The sequence below is a fragment of the Herpailurus yagouaroundi genome, unplaced genomic scaffold, assembly GCF_014898765.1.
Source record: "Herpailurus yagouaroundi ecotype Mexico unplaced genomic scaffold, PumYag 77, whole genome shotgun sequence".
NCBI lineage: Eukaryota > Metazoa > Chordata > Mammalia > Carnivora > Felidae > Herpailurus > Herpailurus yagouaroundi.
Window position 1 is genome coordinate 54,517,691 of NW_024412388.1, and position 25,075 is coordinate 54,542,765.

The window sequence follows — 25,075 nt, forward strand, 5'->3', positions numbered from 1 at the left end:
GCTGAGAGCCACGGTTGGCCTTGAAGTATCACCTGTGACTCAAACATGAATTTCGGGCTTGGGCCTCTGTACTTCTTTTCCTGATGGTAGTTATTCCACGTAATGCTCGGGTTTGATGATACTTATTTGCAGTAGCTTGCAATGAAAGGATAGATTATACTTAGTATAAATATGATTTTGTATAATGGTGTTGAAATGACACCCTGTTACCACAGCAGACAATGAATGTGGTCCCTCTTAGTGTGTTGAATGGTGGCTTCCCCCCCAAAGTATGTCCACATTCTAAATCTCAGAACCTGTGAATGTGACCTTATTTAGAAAAAGGGTCTTTGCAGTTGTAATTAAATAAGGATCTTGAGCTGAGATCATCCTGGATTATGTGAATGGTCCCTAAATCTGATGACAAGTGTCCTTGTAGGAGACAGAAGAGAAGAAGACATGGAGGAGAAGGCCATACACAGATGGAGGCAGAGATTGGAGTGATGCAGCCATAAGCCAATGAATTCCTGGAGCCACCAGAAGCTGGACTAGGCAAGGGAAGTTTCCCTCCTAGACTTTTGGGAAGGAGCGCGGACCTGATTTTGGAGCTCTGGCCTTCAGAAGAGTGAGAGAATAAATTTCCTTTGTTTTAAGCATTAAGTCTGGTGGTTCGTTAAGGCAGCCCTAGGAAACGAATATGCTAGTTCATAGGGGATTATCTAATTAAGGATTCTGTTGTGTTGTTTCATTTCACAATAATTTGGGGAAGTCAGTATCTCTACTCCAATTATTGTCTCTATCTAATGGAGACATTTGTCTCTTTTTTGTGGTTTGATAAAACCCAAAGGTTAATGCTTCTAACCACAGTGCCCCAGAAAGTCCATTCAGGGCGCAAATAGGAAATTTCTTTTCTTTAAAAAAATTTTTTTAGTGTTTACTTTTGAGAGAGAGAGAGGGAGCACGTGAGCAGGAGAGGTGCAGAGACAGGGAGACAGAGAATCCGAAGCAGGCTCCAGGCTCTGAGCTGTCAGCACAGAGCCCAGTGTGGGGCTCCAACTCACCAACAGTGAGATCATGACTTGAGCCAACCGACTGAGCCACCCAGGCACCCCACAAATAGGAAATTTCTGAATGAAGTGGCTTCAATATGTGGTCTAGAGATCTAAATGCTCTTCATAAAAGTGTCACTGATTCTGAGAGGATATTCCTATGGGTCAAGTTTCATTTAACAAAGCTCACAAGTTGATAAAGCGGCTGGGCCAGGAGCCAAGACACGTTGCTTCTGGCCCTACCCATCTCTGGATTACTTTCTCGCTGTGTCTCTGATGCATCTTCCTATGAGGGTATTAGGCAAGTTCATTTCTAGAGACCTTTGAAAATTAACCATCCACCCAATCCAGAGTATGTCCACTTCCCTTTATTCTTTCTTTCTCTCCCCGTTGGGTTCCTTCATATCACCCCTCATAACTGGTAATGTTATGAACACTTGCTAGTCTGTCATTAGTCCAAGTTGAAGGAACATCATAATTGTATGTAGCATGTTGTCTGACCCATAGTAGGCCTTCAATAAAATTGTATTAATAAATAGACAGATTAGGGAGTAAACGTTTTGAGTGGAGACTTATGAAATGTCTATTACTTAGGGGCTGTATTCCGTTCAAGGACGGATTTTGTTTGCTTGGTTTTTTTGCTTGCTACATCGAACGCCATTAAATTTCAGGACTGCAAGAGAAGTAAAGTGGTCATTTAGTCCAGCCTCGCACAGACGCGTAAGTGCCCTCTTCAGCCTTCCTGACAGGCATGACCAACATGCTTGGCGGGAACATCCTTGGTGACTTGGTGACAGGAAACTCACTACCTCCGCCCTTTGCCAATTTGCTTTCCTCTCCCACCCCTCTCAGTTATTGCAATCTTTGCTGTAGCATTTTGCGCCCCTGATGCAGCAGAGGCCCGCAAGTCTGGGAGTGGGAGGAACCCCGCTGGAACCCCTAGGCCCAGCCGGGAGTCTGAGAAGCCCCAGCTGGGGCTGCGGTGGGCGCGCAGCAGCTAACTGCTGAATGTAGCAGCGGCGCCGCCTTCCTGCTGGGATCGCCTCGCCTCTCCGCCTCCCTCAGGCAGGGGGTCCTCCTTCTCAAGCTCGTCGCTGCTCCAGCCCCAGGCCCACGGCCACGCGCAGCAACGTTCCTCTTCGCAGCTCCGGTCACCTGCACGGCCGCCCTCGGCGCTGGGGTCCGCTGCCCCCGACCCGGAGCTGGGGACCAGGGCGCGGGGCGCGCGCGGGCGGCCACGGGCTCTTTCCTCCCTTCTCCCCACCCCACGCGCTCCCCCTCGGCCCCTCCTCCCCACACTCCGCTGCCCTGCGCCCTCCGGAGAGTTGTCCGGCACCTTGGGCGAGGAGTTCGGAGCTGCCCCGCCGCAGAGCCCGCGCGGCCCTCAGAGCGCGAGCGACGCAGGGGCCGGAGCCCCGCCGCCGCCATCTCTGCCTTCTGTGTGGGTTGGACCCCGGCAACGAGGTGGGACCCGCTTCTCTCTCCTGCACCCCTTACTGCCACCTTTCCCGCTCTCGGACACTGGAGGAGCGGGACGCTGGGGCCCGCGTGGCCGGCGGGGAGCCCGCGGGCCACTTGGGGGCCGGGAGTCAGGGGACAGCCCGGCGGCGCCAGGAGGGGCGGCAGGGGCTCTGCCCCCCCCCCCCCCCCCGCCCGGGGTGCGGGGGGCTCCCGGGGCGGGCGGAAGACAGGGACGCGCGGCTGTCGGTCGCCGGCCGCACGTGGGCGCGCACCTGCCAGGCGCCACCGAAAGGCTGCGCCACCCAGCCAACTTCTTTTCCAGGTCTCCTTCCTACTTTGGAAACTGAAAGGACTGCGACATAAACCAGTAAGCCCTGGGGCTCGGGGAAGGGTTTGTTGGTTTGGCTGCCCAAAGAACAAACTTGTGCTTCAGGGGTGGTTTAAATGCCAGCTTCTCTTTTTCCCCCTCTCCCGCTCTCCGCAAGCAAATGTAAAAAGCGAAACAAAATAAACCCAATCCCGACCAAAGCACTTATTTAAAGGGATTCGTAGAGGTGAGAAAAACAGACCTAACTGAGGAATCATTGGGAACCCCAGGTACGGTGAGGCCGTCTAAGAAATCGGTTGTTGCTGGTGCTATTTCTAGAACTTGTGTTTGCAAACAGGCTGGCTCTGTTAAGCCTGAGAGTTCCTTCTGTTGAGGGGCTGCCTGGAATGCCCTCTGTTAACACGAATTTCTGTACGTATTAAGGTATATTGAAACAAATACTCTTTCAGAGTCAGAATATCTGGATTTTGACGTGATTTGCCATTTATTATCCGTGACAGCTGTGGTTAGCTTCACCTCTCTGGGCCTCATTTTCCTCATCTGTCGAATTAGAGGGTTGAGTTAATATTCTAGGGGCCTTTTAAAATACTTCAGGTATTTTCCAACTTAAAAATGTATAATTCTGTGACTCTTTAACATGTCACAAACATTAGTAGATTCATAATTTCATGAGCATTTGTTTATATGCATTTATGACTTGTGCTTTTAGGGTTTTCCCACCCCAAATCAAGAGAAAAACGCTTGGGGCGCCTGGGTGGCTCAACTGGTTAAGCGCCTGACTTAATTTCAGCTCAGGTCATGATGTCACAGTTTGATGAGTTTCAAGCCCCACCGCAGGCTCTGCCCACTGATCTGCCTGCAAGCCTGCGTGGGATTCTCCCTCTCTCAGAGAGAGAGCTCTCACTGTCTCTCTCAAAATAAATAAACTTGTAAAAAAGAGAAAAAGGCTTATAAAAGAGTTCAGAAATGTATGGTTTATATGTAAATATTTAGATCATCTCTCACTCAAAGGAATTATGTTCAACTTGAAGTCAATATTTATGACACTGCAACCGAAACATGTGGCCTTAGCACTGCACTTACTCTCTTTTCAGTATATTTGGAGGAAGTAAAAATTGTTTTGGAGGAAAACAAAATTGCACCTTTCCTATCAATTACTTGTCTTGACCAACATTTGTTACTTTTTAGCATAAAGTTGTGTGCAGAATATTAAAAAAATGGTTTCAGACCATTTCAGAACCTCTCTGAAATTAAACTCAATAGCAGAGATGCCAATTTTAGTAATGCACTTTAGTTGTCTTGGAATGAAGCCCAGAAAATAGCAAAGGTTAACTAAATAGATAAACCAGAAATTAGGAATTGACACACACACACGCATGCGCGCACACACACATACAGTTGTCAGAGAAGTGTGTGCTACAGTGTCAGTGAGCCTTTTATTTACTTTTGATAAAAACAAACAACAGACAGCCGTTGGTCTGTTTAAGCGCACAGAGGCTGTGAGAAAGAGGGGCTTTTGTTGTTACTTGTAATATCAAATTATTGGAGATGCAGTCATCAGTAGTTAGATTTAAAAGTGGGGGCGCCTGGGTGGCTCAGTTGGTTGTGCATCCGACTTGGGCTCAGGTCATGATCTCACGGTTTGTGAGTTCGAGCCCCGCGTCAGGCTCTATGCTGATAGCTGGGAGCCTGGAGCCTGCTTCAGATTCTGTGTCTCCTTCTCTCTCTGCCCGTCCCCTGCTTGTGCTCTGTCTCACTCTGTCTCTCAAAAATGAATAAATGTAAAAACAAAAAATTAAAAAAGAAGAATAGATTTAAAAGTGTTTCAGCCTCTTTTTGGCGGCTTTGATGTAAAATAAAATAATGTGTTCCCACCCAGCCTTGCTGCGCATATAGTTTGGGAGAGTGGAATGGATTTGAAGTACACTGTTCTTCTATGAACACAGCCACTTATTTTCATTGCTTTTTCCCCTGTGGGCTGGAAGTATCGTCAGTCAATCTGGCATTTGTCTTCCCTCATATTCTCTGGTGAAGTAGATGATCATCTCCTTTAAGAGAGATGCTCAAAGAGTTACGTGAATTGGTTGTTGAATGAATAGAGTGTAGTTGAACTCAAATACCCTGCCTTCTAGGCGCTTATTGGAAAACAGTAGATGGATCTGACTGCTTAAGGTCTACAGCCAATTCATTCACGGCTTGGGAGCGTCCCCATGGTTGGCCGAAGCACTGTTCATCTTTTGTGATGAATTTACCAAGAAAAAAACCAGTCATGTCTTTACACTTAGATCACTATTATATAATCAAATGGTTTTTGTTTGTGAAAAGCAATCTCTCTGGGGGCCTTGGAAATAAAACTCTAAAATATCCAGAAAAAAAAAAAAGAAGACTTGTCTTGGCAGGTATTGTATTGCATTTTTCATACTGAGAACCAAACACACATATGAAAAAGAAAAAAAAAAAAACCATATCCTGTGGAGTTGAAAATGAAGAAAAGGGCTTATGGTCTCCTCTAATTCTTAAGATTTTATGTGATTTACAAATTCCGCTTTTAATTAAAACAGAAAGGCACAAATGTTTACCTATTGGACAGACCTAGTACATGTAACCTTTTGGAGGTTCAATTCAAATTTGGCCTGGTTATAATTTGGAATATTTCCTCTCACATACTTTTTATTAAACCTTTTGTGACGCAATGGTGATATTATCTGTTGTCTTTTCACACACGTGATCTTATTCATCTTTAATTTTTTAACCATTTGAATATATATATATATATGACATATATAGAGAGAAGGGGTACATAAAAAATGTGCTGGTTGACAAATAATATAGCACATCATTCCAACAGACGATGATAAGGCAAATACTTTATCATGAGTGAGAGAACATGCCAACATCTAGAAACTTCTTGCTTGTTCCTTTCTGATCACAAATGTAGTTTTACCTTAAAAAAAAAATGTTGTATTCACTTAAGAGGCATTCTTTCATGGATTCTCTTGCATTATGTCTTTGTGAGATTAAGCCATTTCTTCATTCCCCTTTAAAGCAAAAACTGTTTTTTAAGTTTATTTATTTCTTTTGGGGGGGGGGGGCCAGAGAGAGAGAGAATCCCAGCAGCCTTCTTGCCGACAGTGTGGAGCCCAACCCAGAGCTTCCTCTAAAGAACCATGAGATCATGACCTGAGCCAAAATCAAGAGTTGGATGGCTTAACCAACTGAGCCACCCAGGTGCTCCAAAACTGATGTCTCTTAAATATTTGGTCCTAGAATCCATGACTGTCTCCTAGTATAATGAGTCTTCTCTGATATAAGAAATGTAAGTTTTGTCTGATGTTTTTCTTAGGAGTTCTTGAACATCTTCTTTATTACAGAACCACATATTTAAAAAATTACTTTAAACCACATCTTTAAAACATTCATTGTCTGTTTATTGATGCCATATAGACATAAACTTGTCCTTGAAACAGATTTTCAAAATAATATTTCTATTGGACTGTAATTCACATTCATAATGTTCATCTTTTTATGGGTACTATTCACTGGTTTTTAATACATTAACTGATTTATGCAACCATCACCACTATCTAATTTCGGAACATTTTTATCACTCCCCGCAGAAACTCTGTACCCATTAGCACTTACTGTCCAACCCCGCCTCCTCCCATCCCTCAAAATCACTGATTTACTTTCCGTGTTTACTGATTTGTCTACTCTCGATATTTCACGTAAATAAAATCATGGGGCCTTTAGTGACCAAATTCTTTCACTGAGCATGTTTCCGGTGTTCATCTGTGCTGTAGCATGGGTCAGTACTTCATTCCTTTTTTATGGCCAGATAATATTCCATTATATTGGTATACTACTTTTTGTTTATTCATCAGTTGGTGGACATTTGGGTAGTTTCCACTTTTTGGCTATTATGAATAATGCTGCTATTAACGTATGTGTGCACATTGTTATATGAATATATGTTTTTATCTCTTTTGGGTATATACCTATGAGTGGAATTGCTGAGTCATATGGCAACACTATGTTTAACACTTAAAGATCTGCCAAACTGTATGCCAGAGCAGCTTTCATCCTTTTATATTCCGCCAGCAGTGTGACCCTTGAATCTACATTGCCAACATGCCAAGCTCATTAGACATAGCAATAGTGGATACGTAGTGAAAATTACTGTCAAATTTAAGTTTCATGGGCTTGGAAGTTTAAAATCTTTTTCAGAACTGTGAACACTTAATATGTTCAAGGTAGACTATAAGAAATTTTTGTGGATATTGATTCTCATTGAATGAAAGTCAGCAAGTCACACATTCTTCTATTAACTTAGTAGGCTTATGGGTACCAAGTAAAGTCTTCCCCAAAGTCAATATAGTCTGCTTTCAGTTAGTGCAGTCTCTCAGTGATCTGCTCCACTGGGTGTGAGCTGTGGCCCTGGCTAGCACAGCATGGAGACTTGCCCAGGAGAGCACAGAGCTTGGGAAGCCCCTGCCTGGTGGGCGAGTGGATGATCCTGAAGATGAGAGTCATGTATTTGAATCACACTAGAGTACTATGGACTAGCAAAAGAAGATGACCTAACTAGAGACTCTCTTAAGGGGCATTGTGTCACTCATCTTAAAGTCTTTGCCAATTAATGGGAAGAAATCCAGAAACAATAGAGACTTATAAATGTGTACTCATATGGGTATAATAGTGAATGAGAAAGAGAAAGAGAAGGAGTAGGGGGTAGAGAGAGAGAGGCTTTACTCCTGGGCCAATAATTTCTTTAAGGTTTATGGGAACATAAACATTTTTATCTGTTTTTACTAGATAGTGGCTAAAGATTTGAGATAAGTAGAGCTTCAGGAGCTTCTATATTGGTATTATAATAGGCTTTAAAAATGTGAACTCATGTTTAAGAACAGCTGCTACCAAATATTTGTTTTGTGAAGGCATAGGACAACTTAGTTTTTCTCAGAATTATATTTTCTCATTTTACTTTAACTAGCAGCTGTTATTTGGGTGTCTAAACCTATGAAAATTGAGAAACTATGAACATGAGATCATTGAACAATTAGATTTTTGTATGCACCAACAAAATTTCTGAATCAGTCTGGTCAGTGGTCAGGAGATGAGAGAGAAAATAAATTATAAGCGCACATAGATACACACACACACACACACACACACACACACTGTCTAAGCAGAGAGAGAAAACATACTGACATATACATAATACACACCCAGTAATTGTAGTTGCTATATTATTAAGATGCTATCTTTTGGAATTATGACATATACCTATCATGTTAGACATATGCAGGAGGTAGCTGGCTGTATCTCTAGTGAGCTGAGTGTCTAATAACAGCACTGTTAGTCACAGATTTGATTTGCGGGGAGAGAAGGTTTTTGCACGGAACAAGCAGGATGTAAAAAATGTTCTTTCTGTGTGAAACAGTCATCTGGGCAGGCAGTTTCTTGGTCTTTTGATTCTCAATGTGCAAATCAGTTCTCACATAGGAGTTCCTACTGTCTGTGATTGATATTCTTTGGCTTATTTGTTTTTACGGACCATAGGTCCTGTGGGTATCTTTCTTCTAATACTTAAAATATGTTTCATATGCCTTCCTGTTCTTCAAGGGGGCAGTCAACTTGACCCTCTTCTGTGGCACTGGTTATGATTTCTCCATACAAGAAGTAATCTGTCTGATTTCTCCTAATTACCACTCTGTCTAGATAGTTGTAATTCTGTAAATCTAGACATCATGGATTTTTAAGATATACTACCATTTTTGTATGTCCAAGAAAAAAAAGACTCTGCCTATATATTTGACAATGCTTTCTCTTTCTTTAGAATTTTTGTCTTATGTCTACTGGAAGAGTTCTTTTAGAATTATTTAAATAAATATTTTTGTTTAACTCATATCACTCTCATAAGAAAAGTACAGATCAAAGAAATTGGTTAAGGAATTCTTTTTCATATTCAGAATCTGGTGGGTTTTTTTAAAAATTGCTTTTCAACTCAGTGCTGTTGATGTCAATATTTTTCTTTTTTTTTTTTTCAACATTTATTTATTTTTGGGACAGAGAGAGACAGAGCATGAACAGGGGAGGGGCAGAGAGAGAGGGAGACACAGAATCTGAAACAGGCTCCAGGCTCTGAGCCATCAGCCCAGAGCCTGACGCGGGGCTCGAACTCACGGACCGCGAGATCGTGACCTGGCTGAAGTCGGACGCTTAACCGACTGCGCCACCCAGGCGCCCCTATGTCAATATTTTTCTAAACGGTAGCATATTCTGGGTTATCAAGAGTATTTGTGATATAGCACTTTATAAAACAATGCTTCACTGTTGTTTCTTAAATTTTCTACCAGTGTGGTCCATTTTGCAGATTTTATGCTGGTTCTATATGATCTTCCCATAAGATGTTAACATAAGGTTTTCAGACAATGCTCAGGGCTCCTATTCCTTCCTCAAATGGCCTTTAAATAGTTTGTTGATCAAAATATTGATGGGTTAAAATTGTCAAGTCTGTCAGGAGGAAAGCGCCCCAGTTTGTAGGCAATCAATGACAACTAGATCACAGCTGCTACTAGGCTATCGGTAGTTGTGAGATGACATTGATTTTAACAAAGATTTTGATGTCGGAGGTTTTAAAATATTGTGAACCTTAAAATAAGAAGAAATACAACACTCCTGTCTTCTTTTGTATTTGTTGGAGTTCAACTAAAATTTACTTCTGTGAACCTTTTGTTGGCCCCTAAGACTTTGTTAGTAGCTATTTTCTCTGAAATCTCATAGCCCTCTATTTAATTGAAAGGACTAAATAATAATTATACATGAAAATAATCCATGCGCATGGTGACAAAAACCTACTGCAATAAAAAAAAAGTTCTAGTCCCCCTGCCCCTCTACCCTCACTGTGCCAGCGCTGACCTTGAGAACAACGAACTTTATCCATTTCTGGTTTTGGTTCTTAGACCTCTGACTACCTATGCTGGGCTAAATAATATTCTTTTAGGGACTTCTTTTCTTTTCATTTATCAACTTTAAACAGACACCATCATGGAAGAGAATTTAGCCTACTAATTTTGCCTTCTTTCTTTCTTCATTCCTACATATAATTATATTAATTTTCTGAGTGTTTTAATTGGTTACATGTGTAATTCCCTCCACTATTTCTGTTCTATTCACTACAGACATTTTCTGTTGACTCCCTACAGTATGAGGTTGGGATATTTCATATTTCATAAGCCTTCCCACTATCTCTCCTTATATAAATATGCCACCCAAGTTTTGGAACTGTATAGTGAGAATATTGTTAATATTTCATGTTTAGTATTGTAATTAATTAAATCTTTTGTTTTTGTGTATTGGCTGAGCCAAACAGTTGAAAAATTGATAAATAGCATTAATGTTATTATGACCTCGTAAATATTACTCACTACAGAATCAAGAAGCGTTCCAGGATTCATTTCATTTTAATATCACTGCTTAGCTACCCAAAGGCAAATATTCCTAGAATCAAGGTTGAAGCCATTCTTCCTTCTTTCAAATGGACTCTTTAATTCCAGCGCTTAGTCAAAATTATGCCATTTGGAGACACCTAGCTGGCTCAGTAGGTAGAGCATGCAACTCTTGACCTCATATTCGTGAGTTCAAGCCCCACATTGGGTGTAGAGCTTACTTTAAAAAGGAAAATTATGCCATATTTTATTTTGGTTCATATTTAGATCAGGACTTTTTGTAAGCCTTTTCCAATAAACTTTTTTCTTATTGGGACAAGGTAGGTGGGCCTACTTTATTATATCCTTAATTTTTCAGTTTTTTATTCATTCTCTTTATTTTTTTGGAATCCATTTCGTTCTTCTTTTTGAAGTCCATGAACTCATATTCTTATTTGGCCTAGTGGCTACAATTTTGAAATAGGACTTCCTTTTTTCCCCTTGTGCTATTCTGTGTTTCTGTTTTTTTTTTTTTAAACTTATTTATTTTTTGAGAGAGAGCAGGGGAGGGGCAGGGGGAGAGAGAGAGAGAAAGAAAAAACCCCAAGCAGGCTCCACACCGGTAGCGTGGAGCCTGATGTGGAGCTTGAACTCCCGAACTGTCAGATCATGACCCGAGCCAAAATCAAGAGCTGGATTCTTAACTGACAGAGCCACCCAGGGTCCTTGTTTTGTTTTGTTTTGTTTTTTAAATCAAATTTTGCTGCTTCAGAATCATATGATGTGTTGAGTTGTCTCAATTCCCGCCTTCCTTCTGGCTGTTTACTTTCGAGAGTCATCTGCTATCTGTACTGGTCATTGTCAAGTCTGTACTCATGATTTCCTGAATCTTTAGTCCCTGAATCCCTTTTTCTTGGTTACTTCTCATTTTGCTGGACTATGTTATAAAATTATTTCTGAGAAAGAGATTTATAGGATATAAATTTTCTAAGTCATTGTGTTATTGAAAATAGATTTGCTGTGCTCTGATACTTGCTTGACAGGCTGATAGCATTTTCCACTGTAAATCATTTTACATCAGGTGTTACTGGATTATCTTCTACTGTTCATTGTTTTGGTATGAAACATTTGCTTCCATTCTGTTTCTCATACCTTTAGAGGTTTTTTCTTTTCTGGAAACGTTTCCTATCTTATCTTCTTTGCTCTTGCAATTTCTTAGTGATATATTTAGCAATGGGTATTTTTCTATTCCTTCTCTTTGGACTTGGTGGACTTTTTTTTCCTCTTGCCCCGCGCCCACGGCCTTCAGTTTGAAGACTTGTGTCTCTTGTCAGCTCTGGAAAAGTTTTTCATGTTATTTCATTGATCATTTTCTCTTTATTCTCTTTTTCTAGAAATACTGCTGACTGGATATGGATCATTTGAACTTTTCTTTTTTTAAAACATTTTTTTCTCTTTATTTCTTTTGGGGGAAGAGTTAATTATGCAAATGTGTTTTCTAAGATTTCTATTGAAAAATGTTTTCACAGCTAAGCTCTTTCTTCCTCTGATGATTCCTTTGTCAGAACAATCTTTGAAATTGTGGATGCAAGGTCTTCTGAGATGTCCTTGAAGACACTCATGAACATTTGTTAAAGCTATTTTTTCTGTTCTGATTTATCTAGGTCCCTGTGGTAGGTTTTCTTTTTTCTTTCCTTCTTTTTACACAATTTTTCCATGATGCTGATGTCTTCCTGTCTCCATTCAGCATGGCTGTTAAGGAGAGAAGTAGGAGGAATGTGAATTCTGTGCATATGGGCAGTGTTTGTCAACTGTTAGGCTTTCTTTTAAGCACTTGATTGGGGAGCTACCTTTTGTGCCGAAGGCCTGTCCCCCTAAATGTCACAACATGTAAGTTTGTGTGTGTGGTGTGAAGTCTGTACTAAAAGCCCAAGTTATCCTCAAATAACTTATACGTTTTAGCTCTTTAACATATAGAAGTATACAGAACAAGTTTTTGTCCTTTGGCTATTTGTCATCTTTGAGTATTTTGTCTATGTTTGGGGAATTCCTCACTTTATAAATCCGTATTTTCCCAAATTTCCTGGCTGCCTACACACAGACTGTGAACTATTCTTTATCAATAAGAGGTGTTCATGCCAGATCTTAGATCAGAAGTGTGGGATATGGAGGAGCAGATGGCCTCAGAGGAACTCAGAGGTAGTAGGCATCGAGATTTCAGTCATAACGTGCAATGCCTTGGCGTGGTGGCAGAGCTGTCTTTTCTAGAGCAATTTACGTGGGATTTTGGGTGTGGTTCTTGGCTGAATGCTTTATTAGGTTTACTGGATCTCACTGAGGCTCAGTGAGGTACCCAATAGTCTTTAATAATTTTTTATTCTATTTAAACTACCCTGCTTGTTTATAAACCACTCCTCTGATAATTATAGGGAGTTAGATTTGGCTGCTGTGAATTGTTTATAAGGAGATAAAGAAGTCAGATATTACATTTACAAACCAAAGCCTTCTCTTCTTTCAGCCCCACGTCACCCTGCCCTTTACAATTCAGAACACCTCCAGAGTTTTCTAAATAAATTTGTTTCTTCATTGATGACAGCTCTTTCCCCAAATATCCTAGGTAGTCACTTCCATCATTCTACTTTTTCTTTGTCTTCCAGAAATGTGTTTAAATCTCTTTTTTGCTGCTGGTCCCCTCTCATTTTCTCTGTTCTAGTGGGTTGATAATGATTTACTTTCTGTAATTCTAAAGGCATCTCAGGAATAAGAAAGTCAGTTTATTCAGTTTATCGTCTTGAATCTGAAGTCCCATGGTACTTTATTCATATTGGTATTATAAAATTTGACATGTAAAAAGGTCATAAAACAATGTTACTTATTAAAGTATATGATGATTTCTTATTTATTTTTATATTTCTAGTACCCTGTGTGGTAACATATTTTACCAAATATTTAGTTAATATTTAAATGAGTTAATTTATATAGAGATTTTTAAATTACTTTGTAGGTAAGATGCCTATTCTGACTGAACTTTGTTGACTTTATGGCACTTAAGTCTGCGAATCATAGCTCATCCCTCTTCATTTTCAAGGAATTAATTTGCAACAAGATCACACAGTTAGAGTCATTAGAAATTAAAACACTTGAAATTAAGTTTTCAAAGTGACAAATGCTTATGCCAAGATGATGAAAGTTTTTTTTTTTTATTTTTTAATTTTAGAGGTGGAGAGAGAGAGAGAGCATGCGTGTGCATGCTGGGGATAGAGGGGCAGAGGAGGAGAGAGAAAATCCCAAGCAGGCTCCACACGCAGGAGTCCAACATGGGGCTCAATTCCATGACCCTGGGGTCATGACCTGAGCTGAAATTAAGAGTGGGATGCTTAACTGACTGAGCCACCCAGGCACTCCTATATTATGTTTTGATCTTCTAAGCTTGATTTTAAAAGTTGAGCAGGGGCACCTGGTGGCTCAGTTGGTTCAGTGACTCACTCTTGGTTTTGGCTCAGGTCATGATCCTAGGGTCGTAGGATCGGGCCCCACATCGAGCTCCATGCTAAGTGTGGAGCCTGCTTGGGATTCTATCTCTCTCTTCCCCTCTGTTCCTCTACCCCCATGCACATGCTCTCTTTCTCCCTCTAAAATAAGAACAAATAAATAAATAAAAATTAAAGAAAAATTTAAGTCTTTGACATCTACATAATGGGAAGGAATAACATGACCAATTTCTGTCCTAAGTGAAGAAATAAAAGTAAACAGAACTAAGATAACAAGGTTAGTAGAGCTAGACCAAGCTTATTTATTTTGACACTTGAAGAAATAGTGTTTTTCATTTATATTTAAACAAAATACTTAAATGTTGTTTTTTAAGTGAAAGATGGGTGCCTCTCTAGCAGAAAGTAAAAGCAAGAATTAGTGGCAGATGGAACTCATTGAGTTTACTCATCAAGACAACAGAATTGTCAGAATTGCTTTTCTTACTCATAAACTTTTCTACAAACTAGAGACTTGGTGAGATCATTAGAGCAAGTTGTAAATAATTTCTTTTTCTTCCCACTCATTCAAACATTAATTGAGACTATTCTGCTTTATATTTAAGTAGAATTTTATACATAAAAATACACAAAGAATTTTCCATGATAGTAATAGCTGAAGAGTTAGTGATATAATATGCTTACTCTGTTGTATTATGAGTCAGTTAAGTGTACAACTTTGGCTCAGGTCATGATCTTGTGCTTCATGAATTGTAGCTCTGCATCAGGCTTTTTGCTGACAGCTCAGAGCCTGGAGCCTGCTTCAGATTCTGTCTTCTTCTCTCTCTCTCTGTCCCTCCCCCACTCGCACTGTCTCTATTTCTCTCTCTCTCTCAAAAATAAACATTAAAAAATTATAGAAAAAGATGAAATTTGAATTACTGACTGCACATCCAGGTATTATGGAGGGATCATTTAGATCAGACTGTGGATGAATCTTTGTATACTTTATGGAGATTTCAAATAAAACACTTAAGTGTTTTAACTGTCAACATAGAATGACTACATTCCAGGGGGAATGTTAGGCAATATTATCTCAAACTCCTCACAATTCGGTGTCTATCAATGGCTCGATTCATAGGAGCTATACTTATGGAGGATTGATGGAGGAGTGTGAACTCTGTTCATTTAGCTACATCAGGACTTAATATGGGAGCTTTGAATAAATTTCAGAGAATTTGTTAACCCTCTGATATTATAGGCGTAATTTTGTATATATGTGTCTCTTCCTGGCAGTTGGTACCTTGCTCTCACCAACTTCTCAACAAGATGCATATTTAAAAATGGTTAAGAATCACCATTCTGAAATTTTCTCTGGAATTAAATCTGGTTCTCAAAGATGGGTTTTTATTAGAATGCCTCTTTAATTTTTTTTTAATTTGAGTATAGTTGACACATAAAATTACATTAGTTTTAGATGTACAACATAGTGATTCAATAAGTTTATACATTATGCTATGTTCACCACAGCATAGACAGACAGACAGACTGTAACTACCGTCTGTCACCATATAACATTATTACAATATCCTTGACTATATTCCTTATGCTATGACTTTTATTCCTGTGACATATTCATTCCATAACTGGAAGCCTATATCTCCCACTCTCCTTCACCCATTTTGCCCATCCCCCCAGCTCCCCCCTGGCAAACATCAGTTCTCTGTATTTAGAGGTCTTATTCTACTTTTGGTTTGTGTATTCATTTGTTTTGTTTTTTAGATTCCACATGAGTGAAATCATATGGTATTTGTCTCTCCCAGTTTAACTTACTACACTTAGCATCCATGTTGTAACAAATGCAGGATCTCATCCTTTTTTATGGTTGTATAATATTCGTGTGTGTGTGTGTGTGTGTGTGTGTGTGTGTGTGTGTATCACATCTTTGGTGTCCACAGAACACCTCTTTTAAAGATTGCTGTTATTTTCTTGGTATGATGCTACCAGCCTATTTTTAAGAATATATCAAGAAAGAGTCATATCGTGCATTCATTCACTCACTCATTCAGTGAGTGTATAGAGAGCCCCTACTATGTGAGAGGCAGGCTTCTATGTGAGAAGGATATAATGGTGAAAGGATAGTAAAAAAAAATCCCTTGGTCTAGTGGAGTTTATATTCCAGTGGGGAGAGTTAAACAATAAACAAGAAAAACAAGTCATATTCACATTAGACAGTGTGAAGTAATAATAAGAAGAAAATTCAGCAGATATGACATGCTGGGTTGAAATTGTAGATGGGCTAGTCAGGAAAGGCTCCTCTGAGAAGGTGACTTGAACAAAGAGAAGAGCAGTGGTTGATGAGGTCAGAGAGGCGACAGAGATCCAGGACCTTGTAGTTCTATGCAGGGCTCGGACTTTTACGCAGAGTGAAAAGGAGAGTACGACCGTGTTTGGGGTAAGACAGGCATGATCTGACCTATGTGTTAACAAGACCACTCTGGCTGCAGCATTGAGAATAGACTGAACTGGAGAGTAAGGGCAACAGCAGGGAGACCAGTTAGGAGGCCCTTCCGACTGTCCAGGGAAGAGATAATGGTGACTTAGAATAGGGTATTGGCAATGGAGGGGCTGAGAAATTATTGGATTTTGAGGTTCACATGAAACTCTGGTATTGTGAGAGTGTTCATGAGGATGTTACCTGTTTTGAAGTTACTCAGGCAAAATTTCTTTCTGTTCTTACTGTTAGGATTATTTGAACATTTCCCCTGAGCTGTTGGTTACGTTTTTTTTTTTTTTCAACGTTTATTTATTTTTGGGACAGAGAGAGACAGAGCATGAATGGGAGAGGGGCAGAGAGAGAGGGAGACACAGAATTGGAAACAGGCTCCAGGCTCTGAGCCATCAGCCCAGAGCCCGACGCGGGGCTCGAACTCACGGACCGCGAGATCGTGACCTGGCTGAAGTCGGACGCTTAACCGACTGCGCCACCCAGGCGCCCCTGTTGGTTACGTTTTATTTTGAGTACTCTGAATTTGTAATTGACCAATTTGACCATAAGAAAGCATAAGGGAAATCAGTAGCTTATCTTTAAATTTTTTTTAACTTTTTTTTAATTTTTGAGAGAGCACAAGCAGGGAAGGGGCAGAGAAAGAGAGAGAGAGAGAGAGAGAGAGAGAGAGAGAGAGACAGAGAGAGACAGAGAGAGAGAGACAGAATCAAGCAGGCTCCAGGCTGTGAGCTGTCAGCACAGGGCCTGATGTGGGGCTTGAACCCATGAGCAGTGAGATCATGACCTGAGCTGAAGTCCAAAACTTAACCAGCTGAGCCACCCAAGTGCCCCAATAGCTCATCTTTAAAAACCGAATTCAAATTAATGGCATTTTGTGTATTATACTTATTTTGGCCACCTTACCATTAGTTTTCCCTTTACTTGATTTTTTTTTTCTCACAGTTTAGAAACTTCTGTTCCTTTTTTCTGTATTATTTGTATTTTTGCAAATCTCCTTATTATTCATTTCTGGTACAGTGTCGGTCATTTAAATATTTGTCTCATTGGGTCTGTGTAAGGTACCACCTTTCACACTCTCTTCAAGGTTTCATCTATGCCTTTTTCATATCTGTGATTATTTCTCTGTTAAGTAAGAGTGAAACCTGACTACCAGAATTCAAACCATCAGAATAGTTTGTGTTTTGCATGGAACATTAAAGAAAATAATGCTTGTCTTATATAAGCAAAAAAACCCTGGTCTGTTTGGTCACTTGAGTCAGCAGATCAGTTGAGTTAAAAGTGAGTCAAATCTGTTGTTGGACTGAATTACTTGTCACCAGTCAGTTCATTCAAAACACTTAGTTAAATGATATGTTGTATCTATGACACATCCTGATTATGAAACTTGCTCTTGGGTTTATTTTATGAGAAAATGTTGTACCAGAAACAGGTAGCAAAAAAAAAAAAAAAAAATCATATGATTAGATAATGAGGATTCCAAACACTAAACTGATTTTTAGAAATCCTGAAGACACACTGTGATGTCAGTATATAAAGAACCAAACTTCTGATGAAAAAGCAAGAGGCTGAAAAACAAATTGACCAGACTACAAAATGTTTATACTCATCCATTTTCCTCCTGAGAGTTATTAAGTTGTGAACTAAACAAGTACGTTTTTCTGTTTACTCATCACATGGTACCAATTGTCAGTAATGACTTATGAGACATGTTTCTTACTTGATATTTGAAAATATCTTTGTGTAAAGCTGTGATTTCTATATTAAAATAAAATCTCTCAGAATCATGAGCATCTCTGAAAGGGATTGTTGAGCTCATCCATCAGGAGGATTTGTAGATGAGGAACCTGAGGTCTAGAGTGTTGAAGTGCCAAGTCCTACAGCTGGTCAAAGACTCTAGATTGACATTCAAGACTCCTGACACCTAATTCAGAACTTTTTAACTCAGATTAACTTTTGTGTAGTGAACTGAATCCCCAGTTTGAGATAACAAAAAACCCTGGAACAACAAAAGCCTTTATGGTTTCATTACAAATTGAATCCCAATATATTAAAATTATGCTACCATTCATGATATACTGGTAAGAATAATCTCATTCATGATGTATTTAAAAATGAGGAGACTTCATGGGAAAGCTTATCTCTTGAAGTCACCCTATCATTTGGATATATTAAGCCGTCAGCCTTTCCTTGAATTACTCTAATAACTCTCCAATGTGAATATTGCTTTATCTGCAAATAAATGGTGGGAGTTTCCAAAAACATACTGGAAAATTTCCTCCTCTTTTTTTGGAAACAAATGTACAGTGATTACCTATGCTATAACTGTTTGACTTTGTAGTATCATAGTAAAGATAAAGGCTTTAGAAAATAAGAGAAATTTAAGAACTGAGCTATAAAAAAAAAGACTGTGCTATTAATGGGAGTACATATTTAATTAACATTATGAACACTTTTGTTCAGTTAAAAATATAGTCTTATCCTTTGATGCCTGTCCTCGTTTGTCATGGCATAAAGGAACATTGAAAAATGTTTGATTATGCTGTATGTGAATAGGTAGCTTATATTTTAATTGTGTAAAATAGGTACACAGGAGTAAACCTTTAATGTGTAGCTATACTTTAATGCGAGACACTTCTCTGATATTGATGCAGAGTATTATAGAGGATTAAATTTAGACTTGTTCATAATCCTTTTCCTTTTATATTTTCCCAGACAGCTTATATAGATGTCAGGTGTTTTTGTGCATGTGTGTATGTATGTATTTGTTTTCGATGTGCTGTTTTTCAGGTCTACTCTCTGAAGTAAGATGATTTGTCAAAAATTCTGTGTGGCTTTGTTACATTGGGGTAAGTTATCTGCTTTTTAAATGTCCGTATATAAGAGATTTTGCTGTTGGAGATGTTGTTTCTTTTTGGCTAGCAGAATTTCCTGTCCACAGTTCGGAATTCTCATGCTTATGATTAAAAATACAAACCAAACAAAAGCATAAGTGTGAAAATAAAAACACTTCCCAATTTCCTGGGAATAACCTGATGTGTAGCTTTCCAGAACCATAACACATACAAACACACACAATCCATATCTATGGTTACAAAAATAGAATTGGTCTATACATATTGTTTTTTGGTTTTTTCTACTTAATAGTTTTTCAATTTATTATGATAACATTTTTTTTACTGAGTATTTACTGATATGCTTATTCATTTAATGGTTGCACAACAATGATCTGTATAAATATACTTTAAATTATTAATTTATTTCACCAATTCCCCATTGATAGACATTTCTCTTACTGTAGCAAATAATGCTGCATTGAAATCCATATATCTGTATCTATATCTTTGTATATTTGGAAGAATATTCCTGCTGATTAGTTGTTAAGGAGGAATTCTCTATTACATAGTATGCACATTTTAAAATTTGATGAATACTGTGAAATCTCCACAAAGCTTTGTAGCATTTGTGGTACCACCACAGATATATGAACGCCAGCCCATTGCATTTCTGTCAAAGATGTATACTATCATTCTTTTGTCTTTTTGCTCTGTCATATAAGCAAAACATAGCATCCCATTTCAGTTTTATTTATTTGGCTGTTTGCGAGGTTGAGCACTGTTTATGGACCATTTATATTTCTTATGTGATTTTCTAAATCATACACTTTGGCCATTTTGTGGTTGGATTCTTAGTGATTTTTAGGATTTTCTAAAATGTAATTGATATTTAGTACTGTATTAGGGTTTTCCAGAGAAACAGAACCGGTAGGATTTATATATAGAGAGAAAGAGATTTATTATAAGGATTGACTCACAAGATTGTGGAGGTTGAGAAGTCCCGTGACCTGTAGTTGCCAGGCTGGAAACCCAGGAGAACTGATGATACAAGTTCCAGTCTGGACACTGGAAGGCTTCAGATGCAAGAAGAGCTGATGTTTCAGTTTGGGTCCAAAGGAAGGAAAAGACTGATGTCAGTCAGGCAGTAGGGGTTCCCTTTAACTCAGCCTTTTTGCTCTATTCAGGTCTCCAATCGATCATGAGGCCTGTCTACCTTACGGAGGGCAATCTGCTTTACTCATTTTACTGATTCAGTTGTTAAGTTCATCCAGACATCCTCACAGATACACCCAGAATAATGTTTGACCAAATGACTGAGCACCCCATGAACATAGACAAGTTGACACATAACCTTAATCATCACAAGCCTGTAACTATTTAATATTATGCAAATTTTTCTTCCTGCCCATTGTTTGCTTTTTAACTTTGTTTTTTTTTTATGGTACAGAAATTTATGTATGCATACTAACACCCTTATGCATGTGTAGAAACAAGATACAGTGACACTTAAATGTTTTAATTTTAATTTAGTAAATGTAGTATTATTAAATTATAAATGTATATATATCAGATTATAGTCAAAACTCTAGTTCTCTATCAAGGAGCTGTTTAACTTGGTGATAATATTTAAAATATATGACTATGACAAAATAATGGATTTATTCTCAAATGGAAGGGACATGCCATTTTAAATGTTATTTCACATTAGGACTCCAGTAGACAATGACAAGTATAATGTTATAAAGGGATATTACCAAGGGATGGTGTATATCTTTATATCTGTATATCTTTCCATCCTGAATACCACCAGAAGAATGCTTTCAGAGTTTAAATGTATACTAGTCTCCCTCCTATCCATTGCAGGAATATCCTCAAGAGAAAGCTTATAGATTTTTTTAAATGTCTTGATTTTAACTAATAGCATGCTTCTGTTTGAAATTAGTCACTCATATTGCCAATTTTGAGCATACTATTCTCACTTGTTTCTGACCGCACTCTAGAGATATTCTGACTTAAAAAAACCTCAAATCATCTAATTTAGGTTATGTTCCATTTTTAAAATTAAAGTGAGGCTATTTAAAAAAAAAAAAAAAACATTTTATCTGGGAACCATATTGGGAGCTCCTCAAGCTGTCCAGCTATGTGTCAGTGAGTTCTGAGCCTCTCCTTGGCTAATCCAAACTGAAGGCGCTCTTAGGAGCTTCTCTACTAGTTTTCCTTGTTGTGCATACTGTTCTTTCTCATTGTTGCCATCTGTATATTTACAGCAAATACCCAGGATAACCCCACTGTTGACAGATTTCAAAACAAAACAAAACAAAAAACAAAACAACTATGCCACAAGGGACTATCTAAAAGTAGCAACATACTCATTCTCTCTTATATTCTGTAGCTTTTATTAGACTCCATTCAACGTGTTTCACATTGGCTTTCCAAAAGATTTGTTGTTTGATGAAGTCTTATGAATCAGAAGAGTTCTTGGGATGTTGTTACCATGATAACATATGCCTCCAGAAATAAATTCTGGTTTCTGTTGTTTAGGGTTCATCTGGAGGGAAAGAAATATTATTTGCAAAACAAACATGCAAAAATAGAATCATCTTTTAATTAAGCTGATTCAATAGTCATTATGTCTATGACATTCATTATTACATTTTAAATTTCAAAGACTTCTTTGAGGATTTTAGGCTCATTTCAGTTCAGCCAACTGAATCTTCCATATGCAGCTAGAAAATAATGCTTTTAATTAATACCAACAAATATTGATGGTTTTGTAAAACCAAAGAAATAATCTATTTTATTTTTTATTGACATGTTCTGATTTCAGAAACATATATTAGAAAGATTGAAGTCCAAAGGAACACAATTGTAATGAGGGGTCACTTTTGATAATGTATGATACCTAATTGTTGTCAGTGTGGGCAAAATAATATTAGTCATGTTAGTCATATTTGGCTTAATTTAGGCATCTGATATATTCTTATTTTATCTTATGTTTTTGCATCTGATACATTTAAAATTTTTTTATTTTGAGAGAGAGAGAGAGAGAGAGAGAGAGAGAGAGAATGAGTGTACAAGTGTGGAGGAGGAGCAGAGGAAGAGAGAGACAGAGAGAGAGAGAGAGAGAATGAGAATCTTGACCAGTGGGGCTGGATCTCATGAGATTGTGACCTGAGCTGAAATCAAGAGTTGGATGCTTAACTGAGGAGCCACCCAGGTGCCCCTGCATCTGATACATTTTTATGTTAATTTATTTTAATGGAAAAGTTTAGAAACCAAACTTTAACAGTTGTTACCTACATATTGCTTAAATATTTTTACATGTTTTACTTTTATAGTTTGAAACCATTTTTGTGAATTCGTTTTTTAAAAATTGCTATTTTCTTATATTTTTACATTTACCCTAATTCTTCAAAATTCTCATTCCATGCAAATCTATGCTAAATTCTCAGAATTCTCATTCTGCATTAGTTTGTATATGAGGCAACACAGCTGTTGGATTATTTGAGTAGCTTGTAAAAGAAAGAATTATTGAGAATTTATTATTATATTTTCAGACAATTCCTAAAAAATAAGTACCACTTTTGAGAGTTTTTGAGTATGGGATTATATGATTATTCTTAATTTTTTTTATGTCTAAAAAGGTGAGAATTGTCTTTAATCAGCAATGGAATTTTCTTGTCTTTGTACATTGATTCTTGGAGAGTACATTAAGGACATGCCTTCAATGATGTCATATATTTGAGGATCATGGGCAGAAGAGATCATCCAGCTGTCCTGATGTTGAAAGCAAACTCTTTGAAAAGCACTCATAGTGCTAACATTTTGGTATTATTCTCTTTAAGAAATATTAAAATAGGGGTGCCTAGGTGGTCCAGTCCATTAAACGTCTGATTTCAGCTCAGGTCATGATCTTGTGATTCGCGAGTTCAAGCCCCGCGTCGGGCTCTGTGCTGACAGCTCAGAGCCTGGAGCTTGCTTCAGATTCTGTGTCTCCCTCTCTCTGTCCCTCCCCCATTCATGCTCTCTGTCTCTCTCAAAAATGGATGAATACACATTAAAAAAAAATAAAAAATATTAAAACAACTTTAATACTTGCTTATATAATTGCATATTCAGCTATTTCTCTCTTATACTGGAAGTTCATTAGAATATTTTTTTAGAAAAGGTAATTGAAATATTAAGCTATAGTTTTTTCATTAAAATATAAATATAGAATGCTAGATTCATGAGGAAAATGAAGCATGAATTTCCAAAAAGAGGTGCTAAGAGTGAAGTTATCTCTATGAACTAATGTATAATACATTGTGTAATGGAAACCCAGAGCTGTGCATTAAGCATGGATTGGGCACTAAGACAGTTAAATACTACTGAGCACTACATGGTTTAATCTTAGATACTTCCTATTTATGTCTTAGTCAAAGTGATTAATTATTTTTCTATGTGTCTTTTTTAATACCCTGACAGAATTTATTTATTTGATAACTTCATTTAACTTGGCATACCCAATTACTCCCTGGAGATTTAAGCTGTCGTGCATGCCACCAAATACAACCTATGACTTTCTCTTGCCTACTGGAATGTCAAAGAACACTTCAAATGTGAATGAACATTATGAGGCAGTTGTTGAAGCTAAATTTAATTCAAGTAGTACCTACTTTTCTAATTTATCTTCCAAAAAAACTTTTCACTGTTGCCTTTGGAGCGAGGAAGATAAAAACTGTTCTGTACATGCAGATGACGTGGAAGGGAAGGCATTTGTTGCAACAGTGAATTCTTTAGTTTTCCAACAAATAGGTAAGTATTTTAATGTTGTGAGCATTAGATGTTATTTTAACTGTTTTAAACAAAATGTTTTCGTTTTCTGAAACTTGTGTAAAATAGATGTCTTATGGATGGGATTCTTAACACATATCATCATTTTATATTAGTAATAAAATTATGATTCGTTATGTGACCAAATTAATGAGCCCCAAATTATTTGATATGTTATAAAAATAAAAGAAAAATGTAATGAGGGAACTCTTACCTATACCCTGTAAGTCAGTTTTTTGTAATCTTCTAAGTTTGCCTTATTTTATTATTATTATTTTTTATTTTAGAGAGAGAGCATGTGTAGAGGAAAGGGGTAGAGAGAGAAAGAGGGAGAGAGAATCTTAAGCAGGCTCCATACTCAGCCCAGGGTCCAATGTGGGTGCAATCCCATGACCCTGGGATCATGACCTAAGCCAAAACCAAGAGTTGGATTCTCAACTGACCAAGCCACCCAGGCACCACTAAATTTGCTTTAAAATAGAAAAATCACCCCTTATGTTGTTAAATATATTAAATATTCAAAACATTCAACTGTTGAATTAGTTAAAAAATTTTTTAAGATTAAAAAAAGTTTTTAAAGTAATCTCTACACCCACCATGGGGCTTGAACTCACAACCCCGAGACCAAGTGTTGCATGCGCTACAGACTTAGCTAGCCAGGCACATCAGAAGTAGTTAAATTTTAAAGCATTTATGAATAATATTTGTTCAAGCAAAGAATCTCTCTGCAGCCTATCCATGTTTTTTTTTATTTTTTTAAATTTTTTTTTAACATTTATTTATTTCTTGAGACAGAGAGAGACAGAGCATGAGTGGGGGAGGGTCAGAGAGAGGGAGACACAGAATCTGAAACAGGCTCCAGGCTCTGAGCTGTCAGCACAGAGCCCGACGCAGGGCTCGAACTCACGGACCGCGAGATCATGACCTGAGCTGAAGTCGGCAGCTTAACCGACTGAGCCACCCAGGTGCCCCAGCCAATCCATGTTTTAAATCAAGGGGGTTTTGTTGTTGAAGTATAATGCACACTGAATGTAGTTAGCATAATTAATAATTCTACATCTGGAAATCTAAACAACAAAATTATTTCCAAGCCTTCTGGAAAAGCTAACAGAACAGCATCCATTGACTCAGTAATACAAAGAGACCTACAGTATGAAAGTAAAGGCAAGCATAAATATAGCACTTCTGTTAAAGGTTAATCAGAAT

General features: G+C 38.2%; 1 protein-coding gene across 5 annotated transcripts in view; it reads left to right on the plus strand.

The window, feature by feature from the left end:
* Positions 1 to 307: 307 nt before the first annotated feature.
* The window catches only part of LEPR (leptin receptor), a 91,034-nt gene continuing 66,266 nt past the window's right edge, over positions 308 to 25,075 (plus strand). Inside the window, exons 1-5 of one of the 5 annotated variants that reach the window (XM_040470518.1) lie at positions 308 to 604; positions 1,700 to 1,748; positions 2,812 to 2,856; positions 19,008 to 19,066; positions 23,522 to 23,851. In XM_040470518.1, coding sequence (XP_040326452.1) covers positions 19,027 to 19,066; positions 23,522 to 23,851 — 370 coding nt within the window. In that variant the 5' untranslated portion in view covers positions 308 to 604; positions 1,700 to 1,748; positions 2,812 to 2,856; positions 19,008 to 19,026. The other 4 variants (XM_040470519.1, XM_040470517.1, XM_040470520.1 and 1 more) reach the window with 4 other exon arrangements.